A 16,430-nucleotide genomic window follows, 5' to 3' on the forward strand; every position below is an offset into this window, starting at 1 on the left:
CAGCTTTGTAGCGAATGTCATAATATGAACATAGGCCATATGAAAGTGGTCAGCATAAAGGCAGTGACATTGCATTGGGAAATGCTGATGCTGGAGGATGGTATTTCTGGAAAATGTGAACTTTAAGGAGACTTGCAGAGGGAATATTTTTCTGAACAAGAAATTGATGGTGGTTTCAGATGTACAGACACATAGGACAGGAGTGCAAGCAAGAAAACAAGTGGGTAGCAAAACGAGAACTGGGAAGAGGTAGATCAGATGAACTCTGTTGCAGGCAGGCTTGTCTGTGCTGCATCTTGTGATGAAGGGTGTGTATAGTGTACTTTGAGGTGCCTTAAAGCTCCTGTGAAATGGCATTGTACAGGAGCCACTTGTAGAAGCTGAGATAAGGGGGAAATTATTTTGCAGGAGAGTTAAGGTGAGGTCAGATGAGAATATGATGGTGGGGAGATCTGAGGAGTAAGATGCATTACCATCATGAGGGCAGAACTGGCTCTCCAGACCCACAGCTTGCTTAGCCTGGGGGAGACGCAGAAGGGCAGATGGAGGAAAGGAGCTGGTTATCAAGGTGTGCTGAAGCCTGGACTGATAAAGGCAAATACGGTGTGAAGAAGATTGCACAGGGGTGTGGAGAGAAATTGCACGGAAAAGTGAGACACTGAGTGGGAGTAGGAGAGGCATCCTCCAAACGTGTTGGGATTTTTAAGGAAGTATTTTCTAGGGGGAGTGAGGCAAGGTAGGGGCTGATGAGTACTTGATTTTGAAGCAAAAGTCAGTATTCATATAAGCACGCTTCTTTGAAAAGTTTTCATACGTGGGTGGTGCTGCATGCAAACTGGATATGCTGGATAATTTTTGTGAGTTAATGATATTACTGGTGGTGCTATGACACTTCATGATCCTGGTGTGGAAACAGTTGATTCATCAGAGTGTGATTTGCATACTAATTATAACATAGCTAATTATTGTATTTAAAAGGAGTATGCAGACATATTGGCACCTTTCCTCCTTCCCACCTACCTTAGAAATACTTCTTAGTTAGAAAATTAAAGTTTTCTGTAGTAAATGTTGCAAAGCTGAACTTCTTCACGTGTAAGTGACTTTAAGTGGAGACGTCAATAAAAACAAATTTAAGCAACTGCTCTTTTTTTATATCTACCCCTCGACTGTAACGGTTAACCACAGTATGGTTTCTTGAGATAATGCTTTATGGCATAAAGGCACCTTGTTTGTTATGTAGAGATTCCAAAATCATATTGTTGCACGTAACAGCTCAGCTATAAATTAGCATCAGGCATACTGCAATGTGGTCAGCTAATGCTCCCTGATCTGTATTTCACACGTGGTGCTCTGTTAGCCCCGTCTCTATTTTTTTTCCATTCTGTTCCATGAGAATATTTTCTAAAATGCTTTATTGACCTTTATTTTATTAATTACAAAAATCCATATTTCTGTTTTGTGTTGTTTTCCTGCAGGCAGCATCATAAAATCTTAATCAAGTGAAAATGGCCTTTAGCAATCTGACATCAAAGGCTGTACTACTGTATGATGAATGGATTAAAGATGCCGGTGAGTCATTTAAATCTAAAACTTATTAACTTTCAATAATTCTGAATAGCAATGTGTAGCTATTCTAGGTGTACTGTTTATCAACTTAAAGTAGCTTTGTCTTCCTGTAAATGTTTTTAAGACTTGCAAGGTTGCATATTGACATCTCTAACTACAAAGAACAGACTAGTTTCTGCTTTCTTAAAAAGGAAAAAAAGCAAAACTGAGCTAGTTTATGGTTATAAGTTCAGACTAAATAAAATGCAGACAGTGATTCTCCTGGAAGAGTTTCTGGTGTGTGGAAATAGTTTATGTTTTTCTTTTGCTACTGAACATAAGGCTTACCAAACAATGATATTTTATCAGTTGATTGAGCTAAGTGCATGATGTTAACTGTATTTTGCTTTTGCAAAGTAAAAGAAATAAAAGCCCTGATAAGTTATAGTATCTTGAAATTAATCCCCAGAGTAATTAACTGTGTCACAGTTCCATTTTTAAAAGGAATTTTAGTCTCTTGTTGCAACTGGAATGAGGATATTAAACGTGTTTTGCTTCATGTTCTGTGGTTCTGCATGCTTACTAAAAAACGACAGAGAAGATCTCAAGTTTGGGGTTAAAACGCATCCGTTGCAGTGGCACCCCTGAGTGTTCCTCACCGTGGTAGGCACATAGTGACAGGGATTAGCAGATTCCTGGGGAAACCTTGAGAAGCACTTAAGGTTTGATCAATAAAATTACTAATTTATTTTTTCCAGTACAGCTGAGAACCATTTCTCCTTTTCTGTAGAATCACTGCATGCAAGTGAAAAGGGAGTTTTATCAGTGTAACTCATGCGACAAAGTGGATTAGGATGGAGCTGGGTGACACAGTATTTCTGCTGCAGTGCCCATGACTTCAGAATTTGAGTTCCTCATCTCCCTGCCTAACAGTGCTTCTATTTGGCATCTTGTAGTGTACCGTCAGTGGCTGGACATGGTTTCCTCAGGATCAGGCTGGGAAGACCAATGGGAAAGTTTTCGTAGCATCAGTGCAAGGGGTGGATGCAGAAAAAAGCAGTCAGTTGTGAAGAGCTGGTGATTCTCTTGCAGTGCAAAACATACAGGTGCCCAGTGCTGTGGTTCACAGTCCTTTTCGGTCTGTGGGCACCAGCACAGGGCACATCACAGCCTGTGAGCAATGTGCTTTCCTCCTCAATCTGTTTTAAAACTTCCAGTGTCTGCAAACAACATCAAAAGGGTCTCATGGGTGACATGTTGCTTGAATGCTGTGGGTTGAAAATCACTGACTTAAGACATTTGTCCATGAACTAAACACTTAGCAAAAATTGCAGTAGTGTAATTTCACTCCCAAAACACAGGAGCAAACCACGAAACCAGCAGTTTACTGAGTCAGGCGTTAAGTTTGGAATCATTCAGAAATTAATCTTCCAAAAGTCAATTTATAAAAATTAGAAAAAAATATACGTTAAAAAAAAAAAAAGAAATACATGAAGCTCATGTCAGTTCTCCTGCTTATGGAGAAACGCTGAAGTCTTTGGTGAGATGGGACGCCGTGATGAACCACAGAAGGGTGCAGTGGGGTCATGGTGAAGCTCAGAGGGAGCCTCAGCTGCAGGGAGAGGGAGCAGTGCGTGTGTAGGAGAAGGACTCTCTGCAATACTTCTCTCTGGGGTAACTGGAGGGGAACTTGCAACACTTTTGCCGTTTGGAGACTGGTAATATGAAAGTGTGTTCTATGGTGCTGTGAGAGTGGTGACGTGTCTGGGCTCAACAGGCAGAAGCCTCATGTGCTAAGCTGTGAATACCAGCTGATGGGACAGAAGGTCTTCTAATGTTAAAATCCCTGTACTTGCTATGTCTAATGCAGTACTGCTTATAAAGCTCAAGAATCTTGAAAAGTGGGACTAGTCCCTGTCTGTGACTTGAGCTTGTGAAATAAGGTTCGTGCTTTTCCAGAAGGATGAAGTCTCAGATGGAAATGTAGCCTCGGTGATCTGCTTGTGCGTTGCCTTCCCGTGCTGCCCTCTGAGCCTCGTTCATGTGTGAAAATGTGGAGTCTTCACAGAGGAGAGCTCTAGACCGAAAATCAGGTTGCTTATGTGTCTCCTCTTCATTATGTGTGAAGAACTGATGCAAAAAGAAGCACTGAATCCTACAGGTGCTAAATCTTGTTATCCGGTTGGTATGGATTTGAGGTGAATGGACTCTGAAACATGATCAGTGACAGCAAAACCAAAACCATTAAGAATTAAGCACCTTTCTGTGGCCATTTTATGGTTTATTAAGTACTGGAAGGATATGATTTCTCTCTCTTTTTTTTTTTTTTTTTTTCTTCCCCCCCACTTTGTCTAGATCCAAGACTTGAAGGCTGGCCACTCATGTCTTCACCTTTTCCAACAACGTTTATCATTGGAACCTACATTTATTTTGTCACTTCCTTGGGACCCAAACTGATGGAAAATAAAAAACCTTTTGAACTCAGGCAGATAATGGCATGTTACAATTTTAGTGTGGTAGCCCTCTCTCTATATATGACTTATGAAGTAAGTACTACTTTTATTTGTAACATATATTTTGTATCTAACTGTCCTCTTAGTAACTTTTAATAAATGCATTGTTTCCACTCTGCAATTCTCAAAAAAACTATTATTCTGATTGTTTTAATTATATTTCTCCAAGCAGTATGCTAAACTGATTGAGCTAAAACATGAAAAAAGGGGATAATTCATACCTAGAAAGAGAGATTGTAAAATATTCTATGTGTAATTATATATAATTTTACAAAATTAAAAATCCTCATAATTTACTTAATTTCCCTGGGCTCTGGCAGTTAAAGCAGACTACATCTCTTTCTTAGTCTGTTGTAATTGTTTCTGTCTTACTATGTGACAGTCAACACTGATGTTTCACACACTGTGTAGAGTATGTTTACTATAGAATAATCTTCAGTTAGATCTGCCTTTTAAATGACAGAATTTAACAAAAGAACAACGAAACTAACATGAAAATCTTTAGCATTGATTTTTTTTTAATTTACTTTTTTTTTCCTCTCCCAGAAATAGTAAATGCTCTTTTTCTCAATAGGAATGTTGAGATTTTGCTATATTTCATAGCTGAAGCAAGTGTTAGACTTTCAAAACTGGAAAGCCTGATGAGTTGCATAGCACTGTATGTTGAATGACCTAAAAATCTGTAACCATGAATGGGATAGACCAAGGAAAATTTTAATTCAGAACCAGCTTTTAAAACTTAAGATAGATAATGTCTGTTGTTTTGGGGGTTTGTTTGCTTGGTTTGGTTTTGGCTGTGCTTTGGTTTTTTTTCAAAAGTGTAGCTATTTAACAGTAGCATTGTGTGAATGATAGCCTTATACATTTGCTTGGTGAAACGTCACTATGCTAGTACTGACCCTTTTTGTGTTAAATCTGGCTATGAGGCTATTTTGGGTGTGGAAAACTCTTAACAAAATGTTGTCAGATTATCATGCCAAATTGGCAGGATACCTTTCAGCTCAGTTTGCATAAATTTCATCATGAGTTAGAGTGACTTGCCTGACATCTCTTTTAAGTGCTCTACAGCCAGTGCAGCAGCAGCTACTTTGTGCTGTGGCCATTGTGTGGAAAGCTATAAGTGGTGTGCAAGATGCACGCATTTGTTATTTACCCCTTTATTTGAAAAATCACAAAACTTCCTGTTGTGATTTAGCGCTAAGTTTGGTTTTGGATATAACCCTCAGAAACAAACAAAAAAAATACTAAACTTCTGTTTGTGTCTGACAGTAACACATTATTCAATTGTCAAGAATTCCATGTTACAATTTAATGAAGGAATGCATGGATAGAGTGTAACAGATTGAATCTCTGCTATTGTCTGGCTCCCAGCAAAAAGCTGATTCTTCCCCACTTTGGATCACAGCCATTGGGTGGGTGCTTAAGGATTGTGCTGTCTTGGTGGTGTTTCAAATCTTGCTTTACTTAAGCAACTGATTCTTTTAGGAAGCTAAACATCTGTTGCAGTCGCAGACTAAACCCCTCAGTCTGTGAAGAGAGCTGAACTCGCTGTTGTGCCTGAGTGGACGGCGATGATCAATGGACGAGAAGCACTTTATAAAACAGATCTAAGATGCAGCAGCCCTAGTGGCTGGCAGGGCAATGAGCCAAGTGTAATATTAACAATGTTGCTCTTGTCTGAGCTTTAACTTTAACATATTCCAAGAGAAAAGATTAAATGATATTTGTTACATAGAGTCCTTTGGTTATGTGTGTGCTCTTCACTGTAAACCCCTCGCTCCTCGTCCCTCCTCTCAGGGAGAGACTAATTGAATCACATAGTTTAACTAAGCAAAATTTTAGAAACTATGATCCTAAAAATATAGTGCATATTGATTCGTTTCTTGTCTTTAATGATATTAAGCTATATTTTTCTGTTGTGCTGCTTTTCTTTCAGTATTAAGATGCTCTGCTGGTTTCTTTTCAGTATTAAGATGTTTGGTCGTGATAACAATTTACAATGAATTTAAAAACGTTTGATTTGGTTTTGTGGTCTGATTTATACAGTAAGTTGCTTTTCTAACATTGTTTTTGAGATGCATCTGTTTCTCCTCTTCAGTTACTAATGCTGAGATAATGGGTGTAGGAAGAAAGTTCTTGTCTGTAGGTGTGGTCCTGGAACTAGAAATTCATTAATCTGCAACAGCAGAGGGTTTTATAGTAGCTGGCCCACACAGAGGTGGATGATTGACAAGGTTGCTGATTCAACAAGTTTTTAATATTGTTTTCCCCTCCTGCTTAATGATTGCAAAAGTAATCCGAAATTAATTAATTTTTCAAAAGACATAAAGTAAATCTTTGCCCTTTCCCTTTTCTTTGCTCCAGTTTCTTATGTCAGGTTGGGCCACAGGGTACTCATTCCGGTGCGATATCGTTGACTACTCAAGGTCACCTACAGCTCTAAGAGTAAGTTGCTAAATGCAAAGCTGAATTGTCATGCTACACTGACTTTATTTTTGGAAATGCTTTTTGAACAACCACTGCTGTAGAGTGGAATACACTAAATGGAAATGCCCTCTTGCATAATGTAGAGCATGTGAGTTAACTGGAGGGGTTGATTGCTTGGGGGGAAAAAAAAAGCAGCAACATATTTGTTACCTTGTTCTTCTTGGTTTTAAAATTCCTTCATGATTAAAAAATTGTTTGTGTTTTTAAAGAAAAACCAATCAAACCTTACATTTCAATGTTTCTGTCAACCTTGTGATACCGCTTACTTGTCCCAATCCTTTTTTATATAGTTACTTATTTTTCCTGCAGCTGTTTAGTTTTATTTATGGCTATTGTGATGTGGCAATTTCTGGTTTTTACTCTTGCAGATGGTACGAACTTGTTGGCTTTACTACTTTTCCAAGTTCATTGAATTATTAGACACTGTAAGTATTTGTAGACTAATAAAAGAAGTAGTGACGTTTCCTTTTCACAGTAGAAGAACCGGTGCTGTTGGGGGCTGGGAGCATAAATTGCTCTTTATTTATCCCTCCATCCTTCAATTATTGGAATACCATCAAGGTGTTTACCCTTATTATCTTGTCTCGTCTTACAGTCCATTTACACTGTCATTCCTTTATTATCAGGAAAAATGTTAATGAGAGAACACACCTTTAAAAATTTAGGAAGCCCTGACAACATGTCCGTTTTACAGCTGAATACACTAACCTGTTTTGGTATGGCAATTCTTGTTCCCACACTGCAGATAAAAAATGGTGTTGATCACGTTGAATTTTTTTCACACGTCATCTTCAGATTTTATCTTCCACATCCAGAACGTTTGCATCAGCAGCTCTGAATACAGCATAAATTGCCATACCTACCTCCTCTAAATTCCTTTGCATGCCTTCGTGGTCACTATAGATGTGTTTGATACCAGGCTGTCTCTCTGACTTGTTTCAGAGAAAGTCTGAGCAGCAATGCATTGAAGCAGAATGCAGACCTCGCTCACCACCAGCAGCCATCTGCCTTCCCTTCCTCCCAAGACTGACACCTCACCAGGGCGGTTTACCTATTCTCCAACTAGCTTCTGAGCGTTGGAATCAGCTGTGATTTCGTTTGCCTTATTGTGTGGGGTGCAATAGTGTTGATTCAGGAGCTGACTCATGAGCAGTTAGGATGTTCTACACCCTGCCAGCAAAGTTAGCCATCTAACTTTCATCTGCAAATACTCATGATTCAACACGGGAATATCTTACTGACTGAGCCAAATGGAATGGCAATGGAAGGGCCAGGAATGCTAAAACTGGAAAAGCTTGACAAGTTTAGTCCTCTATTTACCTTTATTACCCAGTGGTTAGACTGCTCTTTTTAATTAGTACTAGGCCTGAAAAAATCTTTTTTAAAAAAATGTTTTGTTTGAATCCACCCACTCAGGTACTTGTTTCTCAGCAGCTTTTTGGTTTTATTGCAAACGTAACTTCTTAGCTGTATTGAAGTCAGCTGTTTCCAAATGTTTTCCCTGGCACACCAGCCTTCTTTTCTCCTGTGTTCCTTTGCTTGTCATCTGATACTACCCTTTGCATGACCTGACTTCTCCTTACACAGTTTTCTTGCTCTCTATTCCCTTAACACTTCCCTCAACACTTCCCTCAATGTCTGTCCTTTAAAATGTGACCAGTCAATATCGATCATGAATACCTACCTATATTCTGTCCAATTTTGCCTTTTTCCAGGGGCAGCTAAGTCAGTGTTCATAATAAAGTGCTATTTCTCTAACGTAGTATTTTCTGCTGTCTCTGTCTGTTGCTAATCCTTCAGTTAATTTTCTCAAATGACCCTGCCTTAGTAGTTCAGGGGACTTAAAATCTGATGCTTCTAGATACTTCTCAGTCCAAGCAAGTCCATCTTATGCTGTCCGTTGCACACATGGGTGGTGGCTCAACCATAGGCATTTACTTTCAAAGCTTGCCCTGGCTTTTGGGAATCCACAGGTGGATTTTACATACTGGTTTAATTATTTTTTTTGGAAAACTCGTCTGCATATCCAGAGCCTCAGCTTCCCTTCTTCTCCCAAAACTGCAACTGTGAAGAATTTTTAAATCTATAGTAGTGAACAACCAGCACTGATGCATACAGTTTTCTGTAAGTATGTTGGGCTCGATTATCTCCTGTAACATTCTGTTCATTAAAAATCTGTTTCAGATATTTTTTGTGCTGCGTAAGAAAAACAACCAAGTAACATTCCTGCATGTCTTTCATCATTCCATCATGCCATGGACCTGGTGGTTTGGAGTCAAATTTGCTGCAGGTAGTGGAGAGAGAGTTTAAGTTGTACATTCCTTCTAGTTGTAAAAGTTAACTATGCTAGACAAAAATATTTAAAACACAGAATCAAAAATCTTGCAAACATGAATGTTTTTAAATGTAGATACCTGCAGTATTTGATGGAACATCTGAGATCAACACAATTATTTAAATGGATGCAGAGTTCTCATTTTTCCTGTTTGACAGCGTTTTGTCCAGTGTTGGTTTCTTGTGGTGGGGGGGAAAGGTGCAAAGGAGGGACCTGTGTATATAAGCAAAGGGACCTGTATATAAACAAAGAGCATTATTACATGACAAAGATGTGACTGCAAAATCAGAAGTGCTAGAGGAGGCATATGAGGCAGATAACGCTGCTGAAATGACTTCAAAGACGTCTGTCCCCCTGAAACGTAAGAAATGAGTTGGAAGGGACAACTGTGTCTTCATCTCTTTTTGCCTGATTAAGAAATTTTTCAGGCCTTGTTGCAGTTATTTTTACTGGCTTTAGGTAGCATAATTGAGGTTTATTTACATCTAATACTTTGACTTTCACAAAACTACAGAAATATTTTCTGGACCTTACTTAGTACAATTAAAATAAGCTTCTGTAATGAATTGAAAGTCTTTGTCCACTTCTAGCTTATCTTCACTTCCTTCTTTCCTGCTCTGCGTGTCTACGTATGCATCTTCTTATGCTACATTATTAGTGTGCACGGCTAATGAATATAGCTTGCCATGAGAACAGCCTGATAAGCAGAGTGGAGAAATGCAGTGATTTAGTAGCCCATCTGTAAGAGGGTGGGGGGGGGCTCTTGTAGGAGTTTCTACCAAGAAATAAGTTTAGTTTGTACATGTTTCTTCACTCATGTTGTGTGGCATGTTTTTTTCTCCCAGAAAATCGGTGACAAATCGATGAAGACAGCCATTGCTTATTAAATCTGATCTGTTAGTGTCTGTTTTATGAATATACAAATAAGACCTGGAAGCAGTCCAGAAGATTTTTAGATGAGACTTTTGAAGATGTTCAGCGTGTAGATTTTCCTAGTGTAGAAAAGGATATCCTTCTGCTGTATGTGTTGAGTTTCTGTTATTAGGAAGGTGGTGTCTTGATCACGTCTTTCTCAAATGTTGCCGAGTAACTGGTATTTTAAGTTTATGATGAAATTATGAGTAGTTTTCCCAGCATACAGTTCAGTGTGTTTATAGATTTGAAAAAAAAAATAACAACGACAACAACAAAACCAAAACAAAACCCAACAACTCAGCAATTAACAGTCCTTCCTCTTCAACCTTGAAAAGTTTCCATTTGTAGTTGATTAACTTTCTGCCTTTTATCTGGACATCAGATCAGTATACCAGCTACAGGCTTCTGATTTTGCATCAGACTCAAATTTCCCATGTGATAATTTGACAAATAGTTTCAGCAAAGTATGCAAGAACTGTTTTGTCCTCTGCTAATATTAGTTCCTCATATTGATTCAGAGCAACTCCGTTGCTGATCTTTATACTAATCTTTCCAAATATTGTTCTGTTTGATAACTTAATTTTTTTTCCCAAGAACTTCAGTCCTGCTGATGATTATCTTGTATTTAGTTTCACCACTTTCCTTCTAAATAGCGGCATTGATCAAGTTTTCAACTTGTTTGTAAAAACCCAACAGCTTTGAATGGAGATTTTTCTTTGGTTGGATATTAACACGAAATTGTAAAATGGTGTTTATGTATGATGTTGCTTTTTGGAGCATATTTTTGTACTGTTGATTAGGTTGTTTTTTATTTTTTTTTTCTCTGCTTTAATTATTTTTTCGTTCGAATATTCACTGTGCAAGCCAAAAAAAGTATGTATGTTTGCACTGTAAGAACACTCAAATTATTTTTAAAAATACAAATAGCTAAGTTTCAAAGAAAGTTTGCAATCACAGCTGGAGGAGTTATGATCTCTCAAGCTGGAAAATTAGTGTGAGCTACTAAAATCACAAAATAAGTTTTATTTTTAACTTGAATGATTCTTAAAAGGAAATTGGCTTTTTTCCCTCACTAGGTACCTACTTTCATGTCATCTTTTTTTCTTCCTGATGCTCAGTGTTTTCATGTTCATATTTCTCTTAAAAATACTTTGCTGTCTGCACTTCTTTGATCATTTTTACCTATAATTTCTTGTGTTCTTTAAAATAAAATTACTTCGAGCAGGCTCAACTAACTCCATAGTTGATTCAATGGAAAAGGAAATATTTCCTTACTTGCTTTGCAAAATGTTTGTATCTTAGCAGCTTCCATCGAGTTTGCCCCAAATGGGGCTACTTGGCCTTAAATTTCCTTTTCACTGTAAGTATGGCTTTGAGATGGACCATGGATTTGTGAGACCCTGACTTAGGTTACGATTCCAAAAACTTACTAACAGAAACTGTGATTCTTTCCCCAGGAATTTGGAAATCTGTTTTGGGGAGGGAATTATTACTTATCTTCTTCCAGAGTTCATCATGATGTCTAGAAAAGAGGTGTTAAACAGGAGGAACACTATTTCTATTAAATTCTCCATGTCTCCATCATGTATAGGTTTTAATAAAAATAATAAAAAAACGAACCCAAAGAACAAAGAATTCCACTAAAACCTTTTACTGATAATTAGATCAGCTATGTTTTATTGCTGTTTTGGAAATGCTTAGATAAGTCTCTTCGGAGAAAGCAAACTGATGTGATCCCTCAGAACAGAATTGGGTGTCAACCCAATTCAGGTAAATACTTTGAGGGTTAATCAAAGTCTGTAGGTTTTGTGGTATATGGTTTTTTTTTTTCCTACCCCAACTCAAATAAACTACTAGAACCTAAGGTGGTTTTTTGAATGCCCAATGCAATAATACTACGTTTTGTTTTTCTACAGGTGGTTTGGGAACATTTCATGCTTTGCTGAACTGCATTGTCCATGTTGTCATGTACACTTATTACGGAATCTGTTCTTTGGGACCAGCCTATCATAAATACTTATGGTGGAAAAAATACATGACAACTATACAACTCGTGAGTAATTTTGTTTGACGTAAACAGTTCTCAGAAAGCTGACTGCGGCTAACACAGGCTTAATGCAATACATTTGTACTTTTAGTTATGTTCATGTGTGTAGTTTACAGTTGGTACATGGTTTACTCATGTTTTAATTGAGTAAAACAAGTTATGAGCTCCCCTCGGTTATATACTTAAATCTGCTGACTTCAGCATTCACTATAATCACAGATTTAGACACACGTGCTTTTCAGTTATGCAGTACTTGGTAAATATATTAAGAAAACTCATTGCCATGTAAAAATTATTAGAATATAATTTTACACCAACAACACATAATTAATGTACAGAACACACGTGTGACTAGTAGTAAGGAAAGGGAAGAGAAGTATTTCTTTAGCATCTCATGTCTGTTCTTTCACAGAAAATGTTTGTATTTACAGGATTTACCTCTCGTTAACTCAGCACATTAAAAAACACTCTTGCAGTAATTACATTGTGTTTTATCAGCAGAGATCAAAAGGTTACTGCTCTGGGTGCTTTTTCATGCCTGGCTTTTTTAATAGCCAAATTTTCAAAATTCAGCTTCTGGCTAAACAATTTGTTTGAACTGAGCACTGATGCTGGTGGAGTAGGGAGAAGCAGGGAGAAGGCTGTCTGCTTGCACCAGGTCTGGTGTTAAGTAGTTCATGTAACCACATGTAACTGAACAATTTAGCTTGAATATTTATAACTGAAAGTCTTTTTGTTTTGGCGGCACAACCAGTGGATTATTAACTTGGAGTTTATGTGGAAATTTATTACTTTTTGGTTTTTTTAAACCCTCCATTACATTTTTTGGGAGACCTGCGGACCTTTGTGTCACATGCTAGTTTTTTTTAGTTTTCTGGATAATTTTTCTAACGGAGCCTCCCATTTGTAACAGGTCAAACACTATTCATTCTTCTCTGAACTGGCCAGGGCAGACTCCCGTTCCCCTAGTATGGGTTTCTCAGTGCTGCTTGTAACTCAGTTTGTCCAAGGACTTCTCTTTCTTTACTTGGTGAAAATGTTTTTCAGTGGAGTAACATTTTTGGGAGAGAGGGTCTAAAGGTGCATCTCTGACATTTTAAAAAGCCTCCTCCCAAACACGCTTTCTGTTTTTCTGTGTGCAAGTTATGCTGAATCTTTTTAAACTGCTGTAGTAAGATTGTAACTTATTTTAAAAGTATTTTTCTTCTTTTCACCTCTTCCCTGCAGGTCCAGTTTATTATGATTACATGCCATATAGGACAAATCTACATGATGGATGATTGTCCATACCAGTATCCAATTTTCATGTTTATTATTTGGCTGTATGGCTCTGTGTTTTTAGTCTTGTTTCTCCACTTCTGGTACCACGCTTACACGAAAGGAAAAAGACTACCAAAGATGGCAAGAAATGGGATCAACAAAGATCAGTGAAACAAACTCTTGTCTCTAAAAACAAAGAAATGCATATGTCAATGTGGAAATTTGTGCTACTTGACAATCAAGATATTTAGGTGCACACACTACGCAGTGTATATTTTGTATGTTTTCTTCCAAAACTGAATTTGTATTTTTACCATAAGTTAATTGGGGTTCAGAATTTGGGGGACAGGAGGAGCAGTGTGGATCTCTGATTTAAAAAAAAAAAAAAAAAGGTGGTTTTTTTCAACAACTTGTTCATGTTTATCCTATAAGAAATTAATGGATAGATGATCTCTATCTAGAAGATACATGAAAATACATTCATTGGGAAAATTAAAATGTGTATGACAAGTACTGAGTACTTTGAACACTGAGGGGATAAAATTACTTTACCTTAAATGTTATATAAGTTGTTGAGATTGTCAGCTGCATTTTATTAAAAGAATGAATCTTCAGTAAGTACTGTTTATAGAATCTAAAGGTTATTATTAATATAGTTAATACATAAATGTTACATTTGTTTATGAACTATATTACTTTAAAGAAAGGAATGTATGTTAATCTGTCAAGGTATGGCGTTTCATTTGAAGATCATAGATTTTTGGATATACTGTCTTTTACTAAGATAACTTAATTCATTTCACGTTCTACTCACTTGAATGTTATTCTAAATGTCAGAAAGCTACTATTTTGAGGATTATCTGAACTGTCTTGTAGTGTAATGATCAAAACATCTTACTTATCTGTTCACCAAAGTAGCCTAATATACTTATTCAATGTATTTATGGATATCTTTTGAAATTGGTAGCCTAGGCTGTTTGAGGGGGGGGGGAGGAATCTTAGCCTTGATTCAATAGCCAAAATCGTAGCCCTCAAACAAGTTTGAAAAAAATATTTTTTGATTGAAGCCTAAATGTCACTTAGCATGACTGTACTGTGCTCTATTTTCTTCCATATCTGTTGAAATATATGCCTAGAAAGATTTTCTGTTAGGTTTTTTTTCATGATTGTTTTTGACAACTCAAGGTTAAAGTTTCTCCATTAATAGCGCCAGTTACCTTGTCAGAAACTAGGCAAAAAGATATGTGCCATTCTCTGAGCTGCTGCGAGTGGGTCAGGCAGTGGTGACCAGGCACGATTCCAGTCTATGCAGAATTAACTGGTATGTTGTTTTCCGTGATTGTTATGGTCACACGTGTAGATTGTTATGGTCACACGTGTATAGAAACCAAACGACTTAGCTACTTGTATGCAAGTTGCATTTGTACTGTACAAATTATTAAGGAATTGGTGCACGTAACAGACCTGTAAATGAGGAGTTAAAGGTATTTAAATTAATGTTAACATTAAAAGTACCAGTTCATATTATGTTCACTACTAACAGAAAAGAACCTTGCGATATTTGCTTTGTGCTTGATCTACCTGTGCGATTTTTCAAATACCCAAATCTTTGGGGCAGGTTTTCATTTCCTCCCTGTTGCACAATTCCAAGAAAGTTTTGTTACCTGAATACTTATGGGGATACTGACATTTATAGTGTATTATTACTGCTAAAAGGATTTAAACTTTATCTTGAACATGAGTTGCAAATGATTTCTTATGAGATTACATTATGAGTCTTTATAAAATAAATTAAAATAAATTTATATTTTCTTTCCACTGTTTATTCCCTGTAGCTACCAACTGTCATGGCAGACTGAAATTAGATTCCCAGAAAGGATTTGGATGGCTTGAGATGTATATTGCGACCCCTGAATTTTAGATGCTTGATCCTGGAATCCTCAGGGCTGAGTTTCTGCTCCCTAGCAGTGCATAAAAAGAGGTGCTTTGGTCCAAGATATAAGACAGCCAGGGTGCTTATCAGGGGCCACATGTGTTTTCAGTGGGAAATGCAATCACTAACTCTTAAATCTCAAATCCTGCCAGCCTCCAGCCTGTGTGCAGGGTCATCTCCTAAGGACAGAGACTTATTGCTGGTTTTTTTCAAACAGCTGTAAAGGATTTGCCTCTGATTTATTTGTAAAGCTTGAATGGTGCCTATTTTTTATGTAATAACTTACTAACTAAGTACCAATGAAGAAAGTGGGACAATTTCATTTATTTGGGCCTTCTTGAGCCAGAGGGTTCACATGTGTTTGAGAAGGGCTGTTAACAGCTAGTCTGTAATGTAAGCGGGAGGATGCTACCCTTTTCTTTTTCAGGAGGCACTATTCTCTAGTCTTGCAGATGATTCCTATGCTGGTAGGGGCAGTCCTACTTCTGGTTTGTGATTTTTGCAGTTATTCCCCCCACCAGCCCCTCGTCCCATCCTGCAGTTGGGTGTGAAGGACCAGATACTTGTTTGTTGGTTTGGGACCGAGATCTGCAACTGATTCTTCAAACTTGCTTGGGCTTAAGTAGGAGCTGAGAGCACCCATGGTGAAAACTAAGCAGCTCTGCAGATAGACAGGTGGTGAACAGAAAGCTAGGAAAAACTTTCCAAGTCCAGCAGCTGTACAGTAGCCAACTGCTTCCAGAGTCAGTTGTTTGAGATTAAGAATTCATAAGCAGGAGCAGAAACTGGAGATGTTAATCATTCAGTGGGCTGTCAGCAAGTGCCATTTCAGATTCCTACTGCCTAAGTTCTTGCACACTGGTTTAGTTTTCTGTAAGTTATGAAGCAGTTGGAGAAAGAATGCATTGTTTCAGTGAGTTGTATAGCTGTGTCCTAAGAGGCTGCATATACTGTAACTATGCTAATAGCAGCAGTACAAAGTGTTATTAATCCCTGTCCTGCTAAGCACAACACTATAGCCTGTGAGAATCACATGATTTGGGATAGTTGCATTGTTTTCCTGCCTAAAACTTGTGCATCTTATGTGCTGAAGCAGATTATGCATTTGAGTTATGCTAGGAGTGCAATAGTCAGCAAAATTGTTAACATTATAGTAAATGTTTACTGATAATGAGGGGAATTAGGGTTGAAAGTTTGTATTCCTCAGATTTGGTGGAGGAGAAACACTAGTATGACTAGCTGCACTTCTATGAAACCGAGTCCTAAAAATTGGGGTGTGTTTGCCTGTTGTTGGGGTGGTTTTGTTTTTGTTTTTTTTGTAAATTGATGAAAAGGCTGTATTCTCATTATCAAGGCGGCAACTCACCCAAATGATATTTCTTCGATTTGGTTTGA

General features: G+C 37.7%; 1 protein-coding gene across 4 annotated transcripts in view; it reads left to right on the forward strand.

Moving 5' to 3' along the window:
- ELOVL7 (ELOVL fatty acid elongase 7) overlaps positions 1-14,898 on the forward strand; it is a 33,453-nt gene extending 18,555 nt beyond the window's left edge. For 3 of the 4 annotated variants that reach the window (XM_063320724.1, XM_063320725.1, XM_063320726.1), the window contains 7 exons: positions 1,476-1,569; positions 3,901-4,091; positions 6,423-6,503; positions 6,914-6,970; positions 8,730-8,835; positions 11,712-11,848; positions 13,070-14,898. In XM_063320724.1, coding sequence (XP_063176794.1) covers positions 1,506-1,569; positions 3,901-4,091; positions 6,423-6,503; positions 6,914-6,970; positions 8,730-8,835; positions 11,712-11,848; positions 13,070-13,273 — 840 coding nt within the window. In that variant the 5' untranslated portion in view covers positions 1,476-1,505 and the 3' untranslated portion in view covers positions 13,274-14,898. The remainder of the gene's footprint in view (positions 1-1,475; positions 1,570-3,900; positions 4,092-6,422; positions 6,504-6,913; positions 6,971-8,729; positions 8,836-11,711; positions 11,849-13,069) is intronic. The other variant, XM_063320723.1, reaches the window with a different exon arrangement.
- The last annotated feature ends 1,532 nt before the right edge of the window (positions 14,899-16,430 follow it).

The sequence above is a fragment of the Chroicocephalus ridibundus genome, chromosome Z (assembly GCF_963924245.1).
Source record: "Chroicocephalus ridibundus chromosome Z, bChrRid1.1, whole genome shotgun sequence".
Taxonomy (NCBI): domain Eukaryota; kingdom Metazoa; phylum Chordata; class Aves; order Charadriiformes; family Laridae; genus Chroicocephalus; species Chroicocephalus ridibundus.